General features: G+C 29.1%; 1 protein-coding gene across 7 annotated transcripts in view; it reads left to right on the top strand.

Moving 5' to 3' along the window:
- LOC126758923 (protein held out wings) overlaps window positions 1–22443 on the top strand; it is a 122604-nt gene extending 100161 nt beyond the window's left edge. The window contains exons 5-9 of one of the 7 annotated variants that reach the window (XR_007666924.1): window positions 2398–2538; window positions 3066–3165; window positions 4898–5203; window positions 20609–21014; window positions 21084–22443. Coding sequence is in view for 2 of the 7 variants with exons in the window: in XM_050473387.1 (XP_050329344.1) it covers window positions 2398–2538; window positions 3066–3165; window positions 4898–5203; window positions 11586–11695 (657 nt within the window). In the remaining 5 variants the exon portion in view is untranslated. Of the gene's footprint in view, window positions 1–2397; window positions 2539–3065; window positions 3166–4897; window positions 5204–7304; window positions 8148–11585; window positions 13176–19645; window positions 21015–21083 lie in introns of those variants that run through there. The other 6 variants (XR_007666928.1, XR_007666926.1, XR_007666925.1 and 3 more) reach the window with 6 other exon arrangements.
- The last annotated feature ends 515 nt before the right edge of the window (window positions 22444–22958 follow it).

Genomic DNA, 22958 nt, shown 5'->3' with positions numbered 1-22958 from the left:
CGATTTGTTGTGACTATTTTGAGCTGATGATGAGGGCGCATTTATGTTTTTGCTTTATAGTGAAATCGTTAGCCAATTTGTTGCGCTTGCAAATCCTATCTAGCACGCATCTAATAGAACGTAATCAGCCGAAATAAAACTTTAGTCGTTTAGTTTTATTAATTTTTTTTAATATATAATCACGGGATAGAATTAATCGATTGCCAGATGATATTATTTTTTAAATATTTTTTTTTTAATTTTCTATCACTACATTGTATGTTCTAAACCTTTGATATTTTTAAACTTACTATGAGCAAAAAAGAGTAAAACTTTCTTCATAATTGGAAAATTATTAATTTATAGTACTTCGGAAAGACAAGCGTATAGTAAACACCAAAGGTCATTTTGATGTGAGATTTGCCACAGATGTCACTGACAGTCCTAAACTCCCAATCTAAAATTCAAAACATATTTCCCTGAATTGGCTTTTGTACGAAATTTAAATTAAAAAGTCTTACTATTTTTTGCCCAGAATAGTTTTTACTCAAATCTTAACTGTTCCTGAGTTTTTATCGTTATACCAGATCTCTCTCTTCTTCTTGCTTCTCCAAGTTCTACAATTTCTAACATTCTTAGACCTTGAATAGGGTATATTCACTTTTGTTACGCAATTTGTATCATCCCGAAGAAACATCGGAAACCTACCCTAATCTGTATTATTCGTACTAGTCCCTTAGTTTCTAAGATATTGATTTACAATTTTGCACACTCCTTTTTCCCTCTAAGAACCTCAAGATCACTCCACTGTTAGATCCGCCGATATCAGACCACTATAGAATAGATCTGTCATACAAATTCAACCATCAAAATTATGTTATTTTAAGGAAACTTTTCTTTGACGGGATATTTTCACGAAATTTGGTACAATTATTTTCCAAAACAATCTCCGAAAAAATGGTTTAGATCGAACCTTTGTAGCATATAGCTGCCATACAAATTCGCCGAACAAAATTAAGTCCTATGAAAACTTTTTTATTTGACGAGATATCTTCCTGAAATTCGCTATGGAATATTTTCCAAGAGCGTGGTACAACCTCCAAAAAAATGGTACAGATCAAACCACAATAGCCTATATATATAATGTTGCCATACAAAATCACCGATTAAAATTGTGGAAAACTTTATTATTTGACAAAAACGATTAAATTAATTTTTATTATGAAAACTTTATTATTTGAGCCATTGAAAATCACTCCCGTGTTTTCATCGGAAATTTGTCATATGCCCGCCAGATAATTTTCTGAAGGTATGTGCCCCCAAACAAGTCTTGAACGGAAACAAATTGTTCAGATCGGTGCAGCTTACAGCATATATCTGTCATGTACCATTGAAAATCAAGATTTCTCGTACTTGAACAACTTTTTTATTTGACACGATATCTTACCAAATTTATTTCTACCGCTTTAGTTACCTATAAGGCGTGCTACAATCCCAACAAATTTCGGTCGGACAACAGCATATCTGTCATAGTTTTTTCATAAGCCACAATCCTCGAACAGATTATTCGATTTAATTTGACATAAAGTTAGTTTATATCAAACAACGTGGCTAGAAAGAACTAGCAACATGTTTTCCGATTGCTGGTAACGTTCTTAGATTCTATTATATGTATGGTACATATAGTTTCTATAGAGAATGCAATTTCGACGGGATTATGGCTTCGGGGCAGCCGAAGTTCGAAGTTTTTTCTTGTTAATTTTTTTTCATGGCAAATTTTCTTCTTCCTAAATTGTGGATTTCTAAGGTCTTTCATTTACAGCAATCTAACCTAAGCCAATCCCACCAGCTTGCCGCACCCTGTATATAACTCGTTGTCGCTTTTGTTTTCATAGTTGACACTTTTCTTAAAACAGCTGCCAATAACTTTCACTGCTGCTTTGCGATAAACAGAAAGCGGCGCACTTAATCTACTTTAATGCGTGCGCGCACACCGAAGCATACATACATACATATTTGTACGTGTGTGGGTGTGTTGGTAAATGCCACATTTATGGTCTAAAGTGCATGCTTAAGTGCAAAAATGAAATAAATGGTTGCTTAGCAAGCATGTAATCGAATCGAACAGGTTGTCGTTTGGTCCACCAGCGAGGTATTAGCTCTTACATAAGCCATGAAAAGTAGAGTGTGTGTTATTTATAAATATAATGAGTGCGAATGCGATTTTTTACAAAAATTCGTAGTTAAAAAAATGGTAATTTCATATTATTTGGTCTAAACTACCGGAACAAAAAAAAAATTGAAATTAGGAATTAAAATTCTAAAAAAAGGAAGATAAAATTTAGGTTGTAAAAATTGTAACCCTAAAATCAAAAAAAAAAAAAAAAAAAAATCCTAACAATTTGCTATTTATTGCAGGAGGACGCAAATCGCGGCAAACCCAACTGGGAGCACTTGTCCGACGATCTGCACGTGTTGATCACCGTTGAGGACACACAGAATCGTGCCAAAGTCAAATTAGCTCAGGCCGTTGCCGAAGTGCAAAAGCTTCTAGTACCGGTAAGTATTAGCCGCCAAGCATGCGAATCAAGCGAAATACACGCGGCTTCAAAAGTTGAAGCGACGACACTGAAATGTCGCTGTAATTTGCTGCCGACATACAACCCCACTATATATACCCTACACACATACGCGTGGCTACAAATTACATAATAATAAATATTAAAAAAACTAAACGAAATAATGTCTTAATAATTTAAGCGAAGGAGTTGCAAAATCCGACCGCTACAACAACAATGCATATACCATATGTGCAGGCGTGTGGCAGTTGGTTTTTGCAATTCGCGCTTTTGCGTGCGCGTGCTCTTATTTTCCATAATCTGATTAATCAAAATAATTATTTTTGTTTAAAAAATATCATGTTTACATACAAACATATTTACAAAATGCATAACAAACCCCTCTAAATTCAAATAAACCGAACATTTCGAAATTGTAATTTTTTTTCTACTGAAAATATCTAATAATTTTCTCTTGTGTATTAAACAAAAAAAAATTCACGACTACATTAATGTTTGTACTAACAGCAAGCCGAAGGCGAAGATGAACTTAAAAAACGTCAACTCATGGAATTAGCTATAATTAATGGCACTTATAGGGATACGTCGGCGAAAAATGCCATTCCAGGTATGTTACACTGATGACTCTATTTCCTCTTTATTAATCGAGAATTTTATTTTTTAAATAATTCTGTTTGTTAAAAAGATCAACAATTTTGTTATAACAACAACTACTGGTACTGATGCCCAAAATATTTAATTGTAAACACATAACCGTTAAATAAACGATTACCATTGCTATCACCCACTTACCCAAAACACTACAAATATTAATACGAACTAGTTAAGATTTCGGTTAGAATAATGTATATTTTAGTTTAGTTACGTTTTTTATTATTATACAATAAGTATTATAGATTTAAAATGCTATGGTAACGTGAAACCTTAGCCTAAGCACATCGTGTGAGTCGCATAGCATGACTCAGCGATGGTAACCGAAAAAGCACGAATAAGGCGTCTTAGAGGCACTGACAGACAACATTTCTCATCAATAGTTTCTTAAGGGTTTCCTCGGGTAAAAAAAAAAAAAATTTTTTTCAAGAATTTTTTTCTCCTATAAAAAATGAAATATTTTATTATAATTTTTTATTGTTGCAAACATACACTATTAACAAAGAAATTCTGAAATTTTTGGAAAAAAAGATTTTAAACTCGGCCATTGCGACACCATTTCCGGTGACCCCTGTGAAAAAAGATTCGTTCGCGTTGGCAGAATAACTCCTGACAGGATCATCTACAGAAAAAAATATGTGTTTTAGTTAAAACCTTAACTTAGACCTTGGACGAACAAAAAAAACACTGAAAATTGGATTTTTGGCAGCCATTTTTACATTACAATGAAAATTCCGCGTTATTTTTTGTTTCAAATAGTTGTAATCGAAAAAAATTCTTCGTTCAAGTCTTCAAGAATAGTATCTCAAAGACCTGTGTAAAATTTTATGAAGATCGGTTGAGTAGTTCTCGAGAAATCTTGCCAACCGACCTCAAAAACACAGTTTCGAGAAAAAATTCCAAAAACCAAAATAATGTCTTAAGACTGTAGATAAATAATATATTGATTTTTGGCATAATGCCGGCTTCCAAAAAAAAAGCCGTTTTCGTGAAAAATTTTCACTACAGAGTGTTCGTAGAAACTGAAATTTTTATAACAAATCTTATATTAGACAAATGCAGATATCAGAAGGTCGTGCGACAATTTCAAGTTGAGTCCAGGGACTTCGGGGACTCTGAAAACGGCGTTTCGGAAAAATGCTTTTCGTCAACTAAGTTCGAAAATCTTATCAATAAACTTATAACTCCGAAATTTTTTGGGGAAATAATTTCAAATCTTCAATTTTCGGAGAATATAACATTTGAACCATATATATGTATGTATATGTAAAAAGATCGATTTTTCAAAATTCACAATTGGAAAGCCCCAACCCTTTAATATATTTTACATCGTACCCTTCAGTCCAATATGCACTTAGCCTTAACTTGAAATTTTGAATTTTAAACTAGGTTCTGGATGTTCTCGGCTATAACTTCGTAGCGCTGTCTTCGGCAGTAAAGAAGAAGAAGTAACGAAGTTTTGAGGTTAATTTTGTTTTAGTGAAGTTTATTACCAAAGTGTTGCTCTAAGTTCATGCTCTATTTTTCATAGTTTAAATTTTTTAAAATTAATTTTCATTTTACTTTAATTTAGATTAATTTTACTGCATTAAGCTTTAGCGTAATCTAATTTCTTTATATAATTTTATATATAACTGTTTGCTTTCGACTCAACACTAACTCTCCACACTCTCTCTTTCGTTGCATAGCCTGCGAGGAGGAATGGCGCCGTGTGATCGCCGCCTCGGCTGAGAGCCGCCTATTGGCGCCAGCATTGCCAACCCTAGCACCACAGATACGCGCACCGCAGGCCACCACACTGGGCGCCCCCTTGATACTCTCACAACGCATGACCGTGCCGACCACAGCGGCGAGCATACTGTCCGGCCAAGCTGCGCCCGCCGCCTTCGAGAATCCCGCACACGGCATGATTTTCGCACCGTACGGCGACTACGCGAATTATGCTGCACTCGCTGCTGGCAATCCCTTGCTGACGGAATACACAGATCATAGCGGTGGGTTGTTTGCTAGATAAACATTTTACACAACTATATAAATTCTCTATAACTTATATACTATTCGAATAATGAATTAATTAATTAATTACTTCATTCATTGATGATTAATCGAATTGCAATTATTTTGATTATGTTGTTGTTTTTTTTTTTGTTATCGTTATTGTATTATTAGTTGTTTTTTTTTTACGATTTTACAAGCAGATTTTTGTGCTTTTTGTGCTCGTTCGAGAACAAAATTGCAAAAATGTCTTTTAGCCGTATAACAAAAAACAACAAAAATAAGAAAATATATTTAATACTTATATCTACATATATAAAACATTAACAACAAACATTATAGCGTAAATACAAAATCTCTCGTGGTTAAGTTGCAGTAGTGTTTCGTTAAGTAATCAAACAATAATTGATGGTTAATAATTAATTAATAATAGTGAAAATAAATTCTAGGCTTTCTTTGTGGAATTGCGCGCAAAATAATATCACATCCGTAAATTTACCAAATACATGCCACTACCATATACATACATACATACATATACCTAAAAGCATATAAACACTAGCAACAACAACAACAACTTACAGCACATCTCTGCAAAAGCTACTTAATTAACTAAATTAAGTAACATTAATTAACTCGAAGTGTAAGCAGTTAGCATTTAGTTGTAATTTTTGGCTTTAAGTCACGCGAATTGGAGGTTAGGTCTGCGGTTAGCACAGAACCAGTGAGCAACGTTACATGCAAATGCGGTTTGTAACGGTTAAAAACAGTTAGGGTCAGATTGGAGTGACACTTACAGAGAGTTTAGGCAAAATGTTAGGTTAGGAGTCGCATTTTACAGTTTGAAACGATGAAAAACAGTTAGGGTCAGATTGGAGTGACACTTACAGAGAGTTTAGGCAAAAAGTTAGGTTAGGAGACGCATGTTTGGAAGGGCTATGTGTCAAATTGTCAACTAGCCCAATAAGAATTGTTCATAACTGTTTATTTTGTTATAAAATACTGTATTGAAACATCCTTTGTGCACTCAAAAAGCTCCATTGCCTTTTTGAGATTTTTTTTCCCTCAAAATTATTTGTTAAAATTTGTTTTTCGCCTGCATTTATTTACATTAAGTATCGTTATGCACACATTTACCAGGCTGCATGTTTTGTTTTTGTTAAATATTTATTATTTCTTGTTGTTTTTTCATTTACCGTTTTGTTTTTACTTAGGTTTTGTAAATATATATGTTTATTATCAATATTTATTTGCGATAGTTAACCGTTACAACAGTTCGTTCATATATGTGCCATACTCTAGAAACCAAGTCAGAATGCAACTCTGTTGTGTCTATGTTTATAGAAACCGCTGCTTTTAATTTTTAGCTCATATTTACCGTTATTTTAGAATATTTCAAGAAATGTTGACAGTTTGCTAACTGTTAATATAACTGTTAGCTGCAAGTTTTGTGGTTAGCGCTACTTTACAACTACCGTTTGAGGTCTTTTCTCACGCACACAGAGTTGCAATTTAATACAGAGTTTTAGAATTTTAATACAGCGTTCTTAATTTGTTGTTTTTATTTAATTTTTTTTTTTGTTTTTTTTTTTTTTTTGTGGCACCTCTTGTTCGCAATTACTTTTCCTAATCCCTTCGAGCCGATAGTGAATGCTTAACAACAACCGTAAACTAAATTAACCAACGCAATAACAACAACAAATACATAGCCGAAAATAACTGAACTCATGCAAATCATCCGCTTTTCTCTACTAAACCCAAATTAAATGAAATAAGACGCTTTTCAACTGTACGCATTACTTAAACAACAACAAAAATGCTAATCCGTATCAAAATCTTTTTCGCTAATTTTTACTAAAGCTACTTTTTATTTGTTAAATCATGTGTATGAATTTACATTTTTGTTATCGATTATCATAATAATTTGTTTTTGTATATTTCCTTCTTTTTTTCTACAACAAAATATATGTATGACCAACGCGACCTTACATACCTACTTATGTAACCACTCTGATGTTCGCCAACACATTTGAACATTATCGAACACACAAACAAACAAATAAACCGTACGAACATTTTGTTGTTGGCGGCAAAATGCAGTTGGTCGATATTTGCATGCCGGCTCCGTCTTTTGAACGTTTTACCGACCAAGCCCTTTCTAAAGTAATTTATTGTCCACAATTTCTTCACCACTTGAGCCAGCAAGCAGTGCGAAGATTTGTTGCAACAATCAAAAAATAGGTTTAGTGAATTTGTAAATTTGAGCATTGTTGCAAGTAGCGACAAACAACAAACGTAAAAATAAAAAAAAAAATATAAAAATCAAGAATGAAAATATTATAGAAAGCAGCAAGCAAGCAGACCGTAGATTTTGACTACATACTTACGTTTGTAACTGTGCTTTGTTGTTATTTGTTAAGTAAGCGGCGACACATGCAACTCGGAAGTTAATATGTATAAGTACATACATATATGATACACACACATACATATACATATATAATATATAAATAATTTAAACTATTTACACTCTATGCAAAGTGATAAGCGAGTTTATTGAAAAAAGTTAGCAGCGTTTTAGGCGCAAACGCACAGTAAATCAGCAGAAAACCACGCAATACTCAAAGTAAACAACAATTACAAAAAAAAAATATTAAAAAAAAAAACAGTAAACTAAAGCAATATAACCGTTAGTGATCGTATATGCAATTCGCGCGGAAAAAGTTAGCAACAAAAATTTTAGCAAATGCCAATAAGTGATTTTTAATTAGCCGCTAGTGCGCAATATTATTATAGCGTGTAAGTTATGCTAAAAATTAGTTTAGTCTATAAAGTTTGTTAGCAGTTTATTTTAATTACATAGTTGTTTTGGAATTATTTTCTAGTGCCTTGGGATTCTGTGAAACAACTTCTTAATAACAAGCAAATATATAATGAGTATATTCTAGTTACGAGAAAAATATATTTTAAGCGCTTTCTTATTTGTCTAACTTTCATCTAAATATCTAGATAACTCATATAAGGGTTACTAGCTCTTATAAATATTATTTTTTAGTTTAAAAAAAGAAGTATGCTAAACTAATGAAAATTTTAGGATTATTAAGCTACTCTTAAGCATTTTTTACTAAATATTTTTATTTTTTGCTTATAAATTTAATTTTTTTTAATTTTTTTATTTAATTTTATTGAATTTTAAAATACTAAATTTTTGTATTTTCTAGTTTATATTTAAACTAAATTTTTTATGATTATTTTATTAATCAAATAAATGTTTTCATTATTTTTTTAAATTTTTTTAAATTATTTTTAATTTTAAATTTTTTTTTTTAATTTTTAAATTTTTTTAAATAAATTTTTTTTTTTTAATTAAAAAATTGTTTTATTTATTTATTTTTTTTTTTTAATTTTAAAATGTTAATTTTAGTATTTTCCGGTTTATATTAACATAATTTTTTAATTTTTTTAAACTTATTTTAAGTTAAAAAAAAATTTTTTTTTGAATTTTAAAATATTAAATTTTAGTATTTTCCAATTTAAATTTAAATTAAATTTTTTGTTGTTATTTTATTAAGCAAATTAATTTTCTCTCAAATGTAAATTTGATTTTACATTAATTTTCAATATCTTGTGTTCTTTTCCTTTATTTATTTTCTGTTCTGTATTCGATATTTTATTTAAATTTACTTAATCTTTTATATCACTTGAGAGTGTCAGGGTTGCCATTTATGGAAATTAAGCTGATAAACGAAAGCTCTTTGGCACCCACTCTTCATTTACTCTTCACTCTATTTGAAATTTTTTTGGTTATGTAATGCAAGGAGACAATTTTTATTTTCTTACACTAATTTCTACCATTATTATCAAGTTTATTATCAGATCTATAATAAATACTCTATCGTACCGGTTCTTGATCGAATTTATGTATTTGTTTGTTTCTTATAGCTCTACGTTATTTCCGCGATTATACCTACTCCCCGTCACATTTTTCCACATAGTGCCATTGTCTTGCATCTTTTAAGCGCTAAAGAAAAGGCAGTTAGTTAAGACATGTTTAACTCATTATATTGGAATTTGAAATGCTAGTATTTACTACAACACATATATTATTATACCCATTAGAGCTTTCACTTTTATTAGTTATATATTGAGCTTAGAGCTCACAATATGGCGTCGAATCATAAATGGTGCTAAAATTATTGATATTAAAAAGAGCTTTCGCAAAAAGCTTTCAAAAGAGATTCGACAAGCATACATTTGAACGTTTTGTTGAGCTTTCATAAATGTATCTAGCTTATTATTAAACATAGTTTTATACTTACACAAGCGAAATTATTAGCTTCTACCATATTTTTAAGTAACTATATTCAAACTTTTTCAATGTAGTTAAGTACACACCTTTATACATATACCATATTTTATTTATTATGCCTACAAAAGCCATAAAATGTTTTTATTCGTCAGAAATAAACTGTGTAAATCGTTTACAGCTCACCGATATCCGTCCAAATAATTAAGTTGCCTAGTCAAAGTTAATTACTACACAAAACAATATAAGCAACGGCATATAGGTTGAAATAGATACATTTAACAAGTGTTGTGGTTGGTTAAAGTTGAAATTTAGAAGCTTTCACTTCACAATAGTATTACTATGGTTGAGAGCCAAAGCTTTTAATGAGCTTTTCGTAGCAATTATGGATGTGCAGCCGAGCTGTCGGTTTGTGACGCTGGTTGAATGTAAGCATATTGTTTTAGAGTACTGTAAATGTATTTTATTTAAGTTTTCTTTGAGATTTTGTGTTTTTTTTTCGATGAGATTTTTTTTATATTTTTTTAGTTTTTTTTTTGGGTTTTTTTTAATGTTTTTTAGTTAATTTTTATTTTTTTAAATTAATTTTCATTTTTTAAATTAATTTTTAATTTTTTAATTAATTTTTTAGTTTTTAAGTCCCTTTACTTTTTTTAATTTATTATGTTTTTTGGTATGGTTTTTTATTTCTTTTTAAGATTTATTTTTCTTATTTGTTTTACTTTTTTTACATTTTTTAGGTTTGTTGTTTTTTTAATTTTAATTTTGTTTATATATGTATTTTTTTAAATATTTTTTTTTTATGTTTTATATATACATATGTATGTATGTATGTATATTTATGCTATTTATTTATGATTTTGTTCTTGTTTAATTAATTTTTTTCCGTTTTTGTAAGAATGCGTCTGTAGGTATATTTCAGTTATCTAGTTTTTTAAATTTTTTTGTTGTTTTTGTTGGTCTTTTTTTTATTTTAATTTATTTTATATGCATATAAATTTTTTTAATTATGTTTTTAGTTTTTTTATATATATTTTTTATATTTTGTACAAATATACTAAAAAAAATTATGAATTTATTTTATTAATTTTTTAAAATTATTTTTTATATGTATATTTTTATTTACTTTTTTTGTTTTTAATTTTTATTTATTCATTTTTTTGTTCTTGTATTTAAATTATTTTTTTTTTTCGTTTTTGTAAGCATGCGTCCGTAGGTCTATGTTCAGTTATTTAGCTGGTAAAGTTATTGCTAAAGTATATAGGTTAAGCACTGCTTTGTAGCCTTTAAGCGCGGTCAATTAGAAATCACTTATTGGTTAAATTTGCATGTCTAACGGTAAAAACGAATTTTTTATTTATTTTTTTTTTATCAAAAAATCAGTTGTCCCTTAAACACATACAACAAACAAACAAGCATATACGATTCATTCCAAAGAATATTAAAATATATATGCTATATATAAATATGTATATATATACAACACACATTACAAAATGGCCGCCGAAATCTGCTGTTGAACATTTTTTTGTAAATTATTAAATAAATTCTGCGCTTCATAGAAGTTGCTAAAAGCAAAAGTGAGACTCAGCTCCCAGTCAATGGCGCCAAACCAAGTGTATTCTTTTTTTTGTAACAAACTCGAAAGCCTTAGAACCAACAAAGAAAGCAACAAGCGCCCAGTTGAAATGCAAATATAATGTTTTTTTTACAAATGAAATTGCAGCTTTTCGCTTTCACTCATTGCAATATGTAGTTTTGTATGAAAAATGGTAGTATTTACGTTGTTTCCTTGTCTGCAAAGCGATTTTTTTTTTGTAAACCATAGAATTTATCTTGTTATTGAATATTTATGTAGTGCACAAATGATTGTATATTTTTTACGTTTACCAGAATTTATTTTCTATCTAAATATCTAGAGTATACATGTACATAAATGCATATATGTATTGACATACATACATATGTATAATAATGACGTTATGTGAAAAAATATTATGAATTTATATAAACTATAATATAATATAATGCCCTTACCTATTAATCTTACTATGTATATATCGAATATATTTTAGTAGGCGCTCTTAAGCAGCAGCGACGTTTGGCTAACAGAGATCATCCATATCAGAGGGCTGCGGCTGCGGTCGGCGTCACAGCCAAGCCAGGCTTCATTGAGATACAGTAAATAACGGTTAAGCACTTAAACAAAAATTACATAAAAAAGCTAAAATCGAAAGCAGTGAAATTACAACAACAAAAGTTAATGTTAAAGTTTATCATATATTTGCGGCGCATGCATACACACAACAAAACTACATAAATAACGGTCTATGTACACGCAGATGTATGCATGCCGTCGGCTCCATTAATATCTTTCGTTTATCTCATTATTTTTTTTTATAAGAAATTAAAGTAATCTCGTTTTTATACATAAATATTGTTTTTTCTTTAAGTAAAAAAGTTGCAAATAAATTTTATATAATGTTTTTAAAAGCGAAATTTACAAGTAAGCTAAAATTTGCGGAAATTGCATTTTTCAAAAATTTTGTTGCAAATAAAATAAAGTTTTAAATTAAAAAATAATAAGTAATAATAAATTTTATTTAAAAAATATATTTAAATTAATAAATTAATTAAATTTGCTAATTGCCTGCGCGAAGCTGTGACCAGCACGACTGCGTATAGCCCGCGCAATGTTAAGTAACTGGGCTGAATATTGAGTATAAAACAAACACACACACTCACGCCAAACAAAAAATCAAAAATCAAGCGTACGCCTCTGTCTACCGCAAAAAGCGCCGAGCTGTGTGAAATGAATTCTTGCGTTTAACACAAAATGAATGATTTGCCCAGTTTGACAGCTCAACAGGTTAGTTTGTGTTCTACGATTGCCCCCTTTCTTAATTTTTCGCAAAATAATACACATACAAAATTCCCGTTTTTTTTTTCCTCAAATGCAACGCTGAGGAGGCAAAGCGAAAGTGCTGTAATTAACGATTGCACTTTTTTTTTTGGAAAAAAAATTAAATTTTGGAAATAATTATTTTATGATTTTTTTAAATTTTCACCACAAAAAAGTAAAGCTGGTACAAATTACACCACTCAAAAAAAAATTTTGTAAAAATAAAATTTGTAAAAAAACAATTAATAAAAAAATTTTGTAAAAAAACAATCAATAAAAAAATTTGTAAAAAAAAAATATAACAAATTTTATAAAAAAAAAATGTATAAAAAAAAAACAAAAAAAATTAAAAATTTTATAATTAAAAAATTTTGTTTTTTATAAAAAAAAAGAATAGATAAATAAAAAACAAAATCACAGCTCTCGCATTGCCTCCTCTAGCGTGCCGTTCTTTATATGCAACAACAACTTTTTTTTATCTCGTCTAAAAAAAGTTGTTGCTGCACATATTTCTTCAAAGTTGTGTTTTTGTTGTACGTAAATGAAACTTTTTCGCAAAGTCTGGTATTTTATATGTATATGAGAATAATAAGGAGCGTAGCAGCCAAAATGCGTAAAAATGATTAAATTGTTTGTATGTTGACTTGTGCCTTTGTGACGTGTCGAGAGATTTTCGCCATACATAAGTATGTAGTTTTAAACGTAAGGTAAGCGTTACATTTAGGGAGCATAATAAAAAGTATATATTAAAAAGCATTATAAATGGAAATTATATAGGGACGTCGTCGAATGTCCGTTACAAACATACATACATACATACATATACATATATACCACGTGTGTGTATGCGTTTGTATTGTGCGGGGCCCATTATTAGGCACAGACGTGTGGCTCATTGTTTAGTTTGTACCTAAAACTTGTTTTCATTTTATATACACACATATATACTATATATATATAAATATATTTTATACATGTTTTTTTAGTGCATTCTAGTATGTTGTACGAGCAAATTTTTTTAGCTTTAAGCGATTTTGTATTTATAGACGTATAAAAAAGTATTTCAATTCAAATTGCCTGCAATAGTGACATACAGTTACCCGATAAACATACATACGTTTATGTATATGCAATAAATTTGTAAAAGCAACTTGAAAGTGCAGCTTTTTTAAGCACAAATGCAACCGTGTGTTAAAAAGCAAAAACAAAATCCTCAATTATTTTTAAAACTTGTTATCAAAACTACAGTTATTTATTAGTTTATGCTTTATAACTTGAATTGTTTATTTTTTTCACAAGTTTTACATTGTGTAACAAAGCAAAAGCTACAACTCATTTTAAATGTGAATTAAGTCTATACCTTTATAAATTATATAAATATACATATATATTATTAACGCAAATTTTGTACACAATTTTCAAATATGCATAAAACAAACAAATAAAAATCAATAATTTAGTTGAATTGCAAAACAAAACGAAAAGTTTTTTCACTCAGCAACTCAGCAAGCGAAGAAAGAAAAAAAAAACTTCTAAAACATTTCAATATTAAACCAAGATTTGCATTAAAAACTTTCTTACTAAAAACACATATGCCAAAAATAATTTTTATTGTACAATAACAAGAAAAAAAATTAAAAATCATAGAATTTCAACAATCATACATTACTAATGAACAACTAATTGTCATATTATATACCTAAATAAACAATAGCGAATATCTAGTAAGTAGTCAGTGTACTAAACTAGTCTGTAATCGACTCATTATTAACATTGTAACCACTTTCGCCAACTCCCGCGAGGCATACCACTAAATTAGACTATCTACTTACTAAAATGTTGACCCACACCAGTGCACCGCTAACCGTACGGCACACGCTCATAATGAAACTCTCGAAAAATACGAAAATTCTGCAATAAACTACCTACCACGAAGCTCCGTCACGAAGTTGTGTGCGTCCATTTGAAGCTACATACGGAAGTGATGACGACGGAGCCCAAACGTTTTTAGTACTGCCTGCTCATACACCGTTGGACTACGCAATGTGGCGCCTGGCCTGCACCGCCAACCACCTTTAAACACACCCACCCACATATATTGGTCACAAGCTGCCTGCTGCGTGGTAAAGAAAAAGCAATTGTTGCATCCACTTCCACTCCTCGCTCTTAGCTCACTTATTAACCACTCGTAGGACTTGTATCAGAGCCAAAATTTGAGTTCTTAGTTATTGAATAGATTCCATGTCGTTAACACTTAGCGCTAAGCACGTATGTATCTCTATGTACATGTACAAATAATGCCTTAACCATATAAACATACATATGTATCTCCATATCGGATATGAATAATTTAACGATTTATTAACTTCTCTGCCAAATCTATGTGGTTGCGGTATTTATACGAGTAATCCTATACATAAATATAAATAGAAAATAATATTTGTAATAAATATCTAAAATACTTTAACATTGACTAATCGATGCGATAATATTTCGCTTTAGAATTAATCTCAATTATATACATACATATGTACTTTGTTAATTTGTAAGCTTGACTATGAGTCCCTCTTTTAATCTGCAACCCTCGTACTACATACGAAGAATACTCTCCATTTATGCATTATTTATTGCCTCTTTGCTTATCTGAAATAATTTTATTTGTTTGGAAGTGCTTGAGATAAGTCATTGAAGGCGGAAAATACACCTCAGCGCACACATTTAACGTCACATTTATCCTCATTTCATTCTAAACATTCCCACATTCATACATACAGTTGCACTTTACGACACTAAATCATTGAAAATGGTGCCGAAATTGACGCTAACCTCTATTATATCACACATCGATAGCAATTGACATACATACACACACATGTGAACGGAATTTACACACATATGTACATGCATATAAGATATTCTAGAAACTTTAAATCAAAATTTGTGTTTGGTATAGCATTTATTTAACAAGAAAAAGTTGTAAAACAAATACAAAATTTAGTTTTTTAAGTAAACTATTACACGCATTATATTTTTTTACTATTTTATTATTCAAAATATTAAAAAAAAAATTAAAAATCAGTCTAAATTAATATTTAAAAAGTATTTCATATTTTTTTATAATATTTTCCTGCTTAATTTTTAATTTTAATCTATAATTTTTTAAATTTAAATATTTTTATTTTTTTAATTATTTTTTTTTTTTTTTTAATTATTATTATTTTTTTAAATTATTTTTAAAGAACCGTTTTCAATTATTTTTTTTAATTTTACTTAATTTTTTAATTTAAGCTGTTATTTTTTAATTTTAATTATTTTAAATTTCCTTTTAATTTCTTTTATTATTTTTTAACAGCGTAATAAATTCTTTTTTTTATTATTCCTGTGAATTTTATTTATGAATTTATTTTATACATAATTTAAATTATTTATCTTCAAAAACTTAAAAAAAAAGATAATTATAATCAGTCAAAATTAAAATTTGAAAAGTATTCCATAAAAATTTTTATAATATTTTTTACTAAATTTTTAATTTTAAAATCTATTATGTTTTTAATTTAAATTTTTTTTTATTTTTAATTTTTGTTTTAATAGTTTTAATTTGTTATTTTGTTTATTCTTTTTTTAAATTATTTTTAATTTTTTTATAATTTATTTGAATTTTATTCAATTATTTATTTTATTCATAATTTAAATTTCTTAATTGATTTTTCAAAACTAATTGTGTTTTAAAATTTGTTATTTTATTTATTCTTCAAAAAATTAAAAGAAATTAAAACAAAATTGTATCTCACATTTAATTAAAAAAACTTTCTATTAATTTTTAATTTCAAATCTGTCTTAATGTTGTTTTTAATTTTTTTTAATATTTCTAATTTTGCATTATTTTTGGAAATATTTTTAATTTGTTTTCTTTTAATTTCAATGTTACTTTTAATTAATTTTTTTAATTTTTTATACATAATACATTTTTTTTGATCGATGTTTTGAAACTTATTATTTACATTTATTACGTTGGTATCTTTTTTAAATATTTTCTAAAGTATTCAAATAATTTTAAATTTTTTCAACTTTATATATAATTTAAATAATTAATAATTATACATGTGCGTGTCTAATAATTTTTGTTGAATAAAAGTCCATTATTTGGCGTAATTTCGCAACCTGCCTGATATAAATACATATTTAAATAAATATATTTCAAAATCTTATTTCAAATCTTAATTTATTAAACTAAAATTTTTAACGAGTAACGAATTTAAATTTTGAATTTTTCCATTACATTTGTTTTCATACACACTTCTTTCACTTTATGAGTAAAGCTAAAATAAATAAATATAAAAAAAATTAGAAGTATTAAAATTAAAAAGAAAATTTAAAGAATTCTAATTTTGAAATATTCATTACATTTGTAAAAATTTTTTTTTTTAGTAATTTGAATTTTGGAATATCCTTTACATTGTACAAAAAAACATTTTATAATTAAAGCTAAAATAAATATAAAAGAAAAAACAATTGCAGTTAATTTATTAAAATTTCCAAAAAAAAATTATTTAAAATTTTTAACGAATTCGAATTTTGAAATATCCATTACATTTGTAGAAAAAACATTTAAAATAAAAAAATAGTAGTTAATGCATTAAAAATTAAAAAAAAAATATATATTGGAAAGTGAAAAATCAAAAATAATTATATATTACCTTAATGTAGGCATTTTTAGATGCAAAAACCGCACATCAATGAAGAAATTTAAACACAATTTTCAAAACAATTTAATTTTAATTATTTTATTTTCATTTGTAAATTTATTGCATTTTTTGAGAATTATTTATTGTGTGTGTATGTATGTCTTGCACCTACCACGGTTACATGTCAAGCAACACCTATTGTTCTAAATGGAAACAAATAATTAACTCAATATCAACTCAACTCTGCGCTAACAAACAACAATGAATGTGCACCATTCGCCATATGAAAATGTTACTCATACGCAGCGGTCGCTAGAAAGGGGACTGTGCGTTCATTATGTAGTACTTACTTAATATATGAATTTGAAAAGAAATTCTCACCACTACTTATTTATATATGAATATACATACAATATATATGTATAAAGTATACTATAAATATTATTGCTAAACCAAAAACAAAAACAAAAAAAAAGAGACTAACCAAAGGCCAAGTTAACTAAAACAATTTAAACTTTCATGTTTTGTAAATTACTATTAATTCTCTTTGAACTTACTACGCATCGAGTAAAATATCTATAGTAAATTAATCAAACCAAAAAAATCAATAAAACTCTTTAATTTTAATATGTATAAATAACTTTTACCCTACAAGAGCAAGCAAGCAAGCTGTGCACCAAAAAGTCACAGAAGTAATGACAATAATTTGGAAAATAATCCACAAAAGTACCTAAATGTATTCAAAAGCGAAAACACTAATCGAAGAAATATGAATGTCAGTATTTATTAATACAAAAGCTCATCCTGTATCTACACACACCCACACACACATGCATACATTATAACTCATGTTTAAGCATACGAAACAAAAACGAAGAAAAAATAATTAATACAAACAGGTGTGTGAATTGTAATTAGTTAATGTTTAATTGACATGTCATCGATGTGGCAAGCATTGAAGTGTGAATAACTGTTTTTCCATAAATGTATTTGTATTTGCATAAAAAAGCACGAAAGAATGCACAGTTAGGTTGATGGATTACACGACTGTGTGTAATTAATTGATATGCGGCAGTTAAGCATTAGATAATTACAGTTCATCAACGCCGACACATTAGCGTACACACACACACTCACACCAACACACATTTGTACATATTAATAATGCAACAAAAAGCATTTGTAGGTGCATTCAAGTGCGTTTGAACATTAAAATAAACACGAAAAAAAATAATGGAAAATTTCCTTCCGCATACATCAAGCAGATGCTGCGGGCTTTAACTAAAAGGCGGTTGTGTAAAACAAAAAAAATTTAATTTATAATTTTAATTGCATAACTGCAAGCTGCCAAGTTGAAAACGGTATTTTTGCATGCCAAACTCCAGCTGCCGCTAAGACGAAGCTTCTTAACGTTGCTTCATTAGCATTTCGCTACGATTTGTCTATCATAATTCTATCAAATCGAAATTACCGTTAGAAGTTAACGCTCATAAGTGAGAAAAAGCAATGTAGCGTTAGAGAACAACAACAGCAACAATTTCTTTGTTAGTTTACAATGCCTATCTATGACTTTATAGGCTTCTTTGCCATTAAATTGGCTAGCGTGATTAGTAAATAGATTTTTATCATCACACCTCTCGGAGTATTTGCTTAAGCCCGCATATTTATGTGCATAATAAATAAATATGTACATATATGCATGCCAGTACGTTGTTTAGGGGCAATAACCGGCCTACGGTTTGGACACTGATAAGTGAACTTTATAAACAAGCGACTATGTGACTTTTGGTAGTCGGAAAAGTCTTTTCGTATCATACTTATCTCCGTAAACTTCACAAATTTCATTGGTGGCTTGCGTGGCATTTTTCCCTTTTTTATACAAAAATTTCAAAATATAGCGAATTTCTTCATTATTTTCACTCATTTTTGAAGAGCTGTAACTTTTTTTCAACTTCCCCGAATTCAATTTTTTTATGGTTAAATGAAGCATAAAATCACACCTTTCCAACACTATATGATATGACACATTATGATTGGTAGCACTGGAAATACACGACTGCAACGACATCTATTGATAAAATACGAAAAGACTTTTTCGACTACCCAATATGTTCGTATACCGTTATGCCACAGTGGCTTTATTCTGTTAGAATTTCAAATTTTGTAGCTCATTAAGCAGTAGAAATGAAAAACTAACGCGTTTTCGTAATTATGTCTGCGTTATTTATAAACAATATTGCGCATAGTCGGAACGCTGCTATTTTTTCTGGTATTTTTCACCACATTGAAGCCCTTTCTTTCGTTTTAATAGCCGTCGTACGCACTTGAAAGCACTTACTTTGCCTAATTGCAAATTACTCACCATTCAACTATCCAAATCATTGAAATTTAACAAATCAAACAAGCAAATGTGTATTAATAACACTTTTGAAATTTAGTTATGTAATTTATAAATAATATTTACTAACAATAACCACTAAAAATTCTTCTTGTTTTTCTCTTCTACTTTTTTTTTATTTACATGCTAACCCATCCGGTGCCATGGTAGACGAAAATAACCCATTTAGATGCGATTGATTGATTAACTCGTTGCTACCACACACACACCTTCACAACTACTACCAACTATTAATACCTAAAAAATATATAACAATTAGCGAAGTAAAAATAGTTGTCTTTCTCACCACTCGACAGATGTCTAAAGGCATACAAACAAATTTGCTATTGAAAGCGAGCCATATAATAAAATAATAAAAAAATAATAATAAATTGTTTAATTAAATTTATAATACTATTACAAAAATATGAAATAATATTGAATGATACAGTTATAAATATAAAAATAATAAAATAAATAAAAAAATAATATAATAAAAAATAAAATAATATTAATTCTTAATTATATTGAATGTTACAATCATGCCATATAAAGAAAAAGCAATAACAACAAAAGAAGTAAAGCGGTGCAGAAATCAGAGCAAAAATAACGGCAGCGACATGTGTTTACAAGGTGGTCAAGCAAGCAGCAACGGCTCTTTTGACAGTCCACAGGTCGTTTGCGTAGCGTCCACTTAGTGGCAGGCGCTGATATACCCAACGAACTAACAGCAACCGAGCAAGCCACTTTTAGCACGCTTAACGCGCTGAACTACAAACCAAGTGGCTGCAAATCAGCGCGTAGAAAAAAGAAAAACAACAACTACAACAATAATGTATATCAAATAACAGCTACAACAACTAATCTGTATAGGATACGCTCTGACATAATAAACTACTATACGAGTATTGCTAACAACATCAGCGTCATCATCCCACCACCACCACCACTACCACATACCGCACTATCACCTACTTACCAACTTTGTGACATTGTATGCATGCCACGTGCATATGTATAAGTACAAACAACACCCTATAATACATATACACATATATACATATATATTTACCAATGCTGTTTGCAACGATGATGGCTACTATAGTGAATAGTGTATACCTCACCTTCGTTTAGCTAACAACTGTGTATATACGCCGACGCCACTGTACATCCCCGCCTACGATTACATACGCCTGCCACATAACGGCATAATGCATGCCAGTATTGGCAGAAAACATTCGAATGCTTCGTCGTCCGTATCCACCACGTCGGCATCCTCGTCATTTATGCCGGTGGGATGAATTGTGTTAATGAGTGTACGACGAGCGTGTGTGTCAGCCAATGTGTCGAGCAGCAGCAGCAGCAGCAGCAGCAAGCAATCAGTCAACTGAACAAGCAGTCAATTAAGCCACCTAATATCATGTGTCTGCTTGCTTTCACCACACCACCACATCATATCACCAACGTTGCATACCTTGCGGAACGTAATTGGGCGCGTATGCACTAGGTGACATAACTGAATTTACGATGTAACCAACAGGTATGTATAAATGTGTAATTTTACTTTATTATTATTTTACTTTATTACGTTTGTTCTTTTTTTCACCAGTGCACTCACCACCATCATTGTGCAACAAAATATACTCTACTCTCAGCTGATTCTTGCTTGATGCTGGTTTAATTTTAAGCTGCGTTTGACTGTTAGGTCTCTGAAACGGTCTCGTCGGGTCTTGTCTCCAAGTCAGCAAATGCTAAATATTAATTTGTGCTGCATAACAGTATATCAATTCTAACTAGAACTTACAACAGTCAATCAAACTTAGAAATTTTTTAGTTTTTAACGCCTTAACGTAAAACGTAGCTCGTTTAAAGTTCGAATCCGCAGCGCAAAAGCACGCGCATTCAAATGTATATTGAAAAATAGAAACTTAAGCAGTGCCACCCTATATGCGGTGTACGGTAAATGCGCATTAGCGAACCATTGTAAGCCATAATTTTCTATCAACTCTAAGCTGCGAACAAAAATCATGTACTTCTCACAACAGTAGACTCATGTGAATCTCAAAAAGTAAGCGGAATTTTCGTTTCTAAAAAAAATAACAATTTTTCTTATATAATATAATTTTCTAAAAAAAAAATATTTTTAAGTAAAGCTTTTGTGGCAAAGCATTGTTTAGATACAATAATATTATTTAATATATGATTAATGATAATCACCAGCTACAAATGCAACAAAAACAAAAAAAAAAACAGTAGAAAAAGTAAAGAAAACAAGCAAGCGTTATGCATATTATAGTCATTCTAGCCAATCAAGTTATAACACAGTTTATATAAAACATTTTTTAAGCTGAAAAATTACATAAAATTCTTTAAAAAGCAGTTATATATATGTATATCTAACTAGTTTAACGGGAAATCAATTTTTTTATAAGTAAAAATTATGGACAACTACAACAAGAAAAAATCGATCATATGAAACAAGAAAAAAGCCATATTTAGTCTGTATAAGTATATAAATTAATTGTAGGCATAATTTATTTACAATTAACAGTTAAATATCATATTTTTTTGCAAATATAATTAATGATGTTATGGTTAAAAATCACCAATCAATCACTGTACGCACATTTGAAACAAAAAAACAAAACAAAACAAAAAACAACAAACGCATCTACATTAATTACGTTTAACATTAATTAGGAATAATAATAATTAAAAAAAATACAAAAAGTTGCAGTTAAACTTAAATTGCGTGAAATTATGTACTCGGATTTTAATAAAATAGAAAATAATAATAAACAAATTAATAGAAATAAAAATAATAATAGAAATAAAAAAAAACGTGAAAAAATAAAATCAGCGCAATTCAAGCTGATTGTGTGGCCAAACTGGAGTTTTTGCTCCAAATTTCATTTATGAATTTATTTAAGCAACAAATAATAATAAAAAAGTTTGTCATATACCGCAAATTCTAAATTGTTGTTTGTGGGAAAAAACCGCGCGTTTTAATTAGTAAAAATTACAACAACAAATTAATATGCCAAGCATAATATTGGAAGACATGCAGTTTACAGTTAACTTCAAGTTGCTGCAAAGCGTGCTTTTAGGCTGGTGTTTTTGGCGTACATTGCATATATTTTTACTTGTTTGATAATGAAAAATCTGCAAAAAAGTCAATAGAATTTTTTTTTAGTAATAAATTTATTAAAGAACTGCGAGCTTTTTCACGAAAATTTTTGAATTAGCCTCTAGAACAATGCAAAATTTCATCATAATAGTAAAAACTTTTGCATACAACTTTTAGGCGCATTTTCTAAACTTTCAAAACATGTGAAATTCTAAAAATTACAAAATATCAATATTTCAACTTTTTTAACTGTGAAAATTTTCTATGCTTTCAAAACTTGTTGTGAAATGCTGTTAATAATTACAAAATCTCAATACTTCAACTTTTTTGACTGTGAATACTTTCGAAAACGATTCC

Source organism: Bactrocera neohumeralis, chromosome 2 (assembly GCF_024586455.1).
Source record: "Bactrocera neohumeralis isolate Rockhampton chromosome 2, APGP_CSIRO_Bneo_wtdbg2-racon-allhic-juicebox.fasta_v2, whole genome shotgun sequence".
In the NCBI taxonomy this organism is placed as follows: Eukaryota; Metazoa; Arthropoda; class Insecta; order Diptera; family Tephritidae; genus Bactrocera; species Bactrocera neohumeralis.
This window is presented reverse-complemented; position numbering and strand designations above follow the sequence as displayed.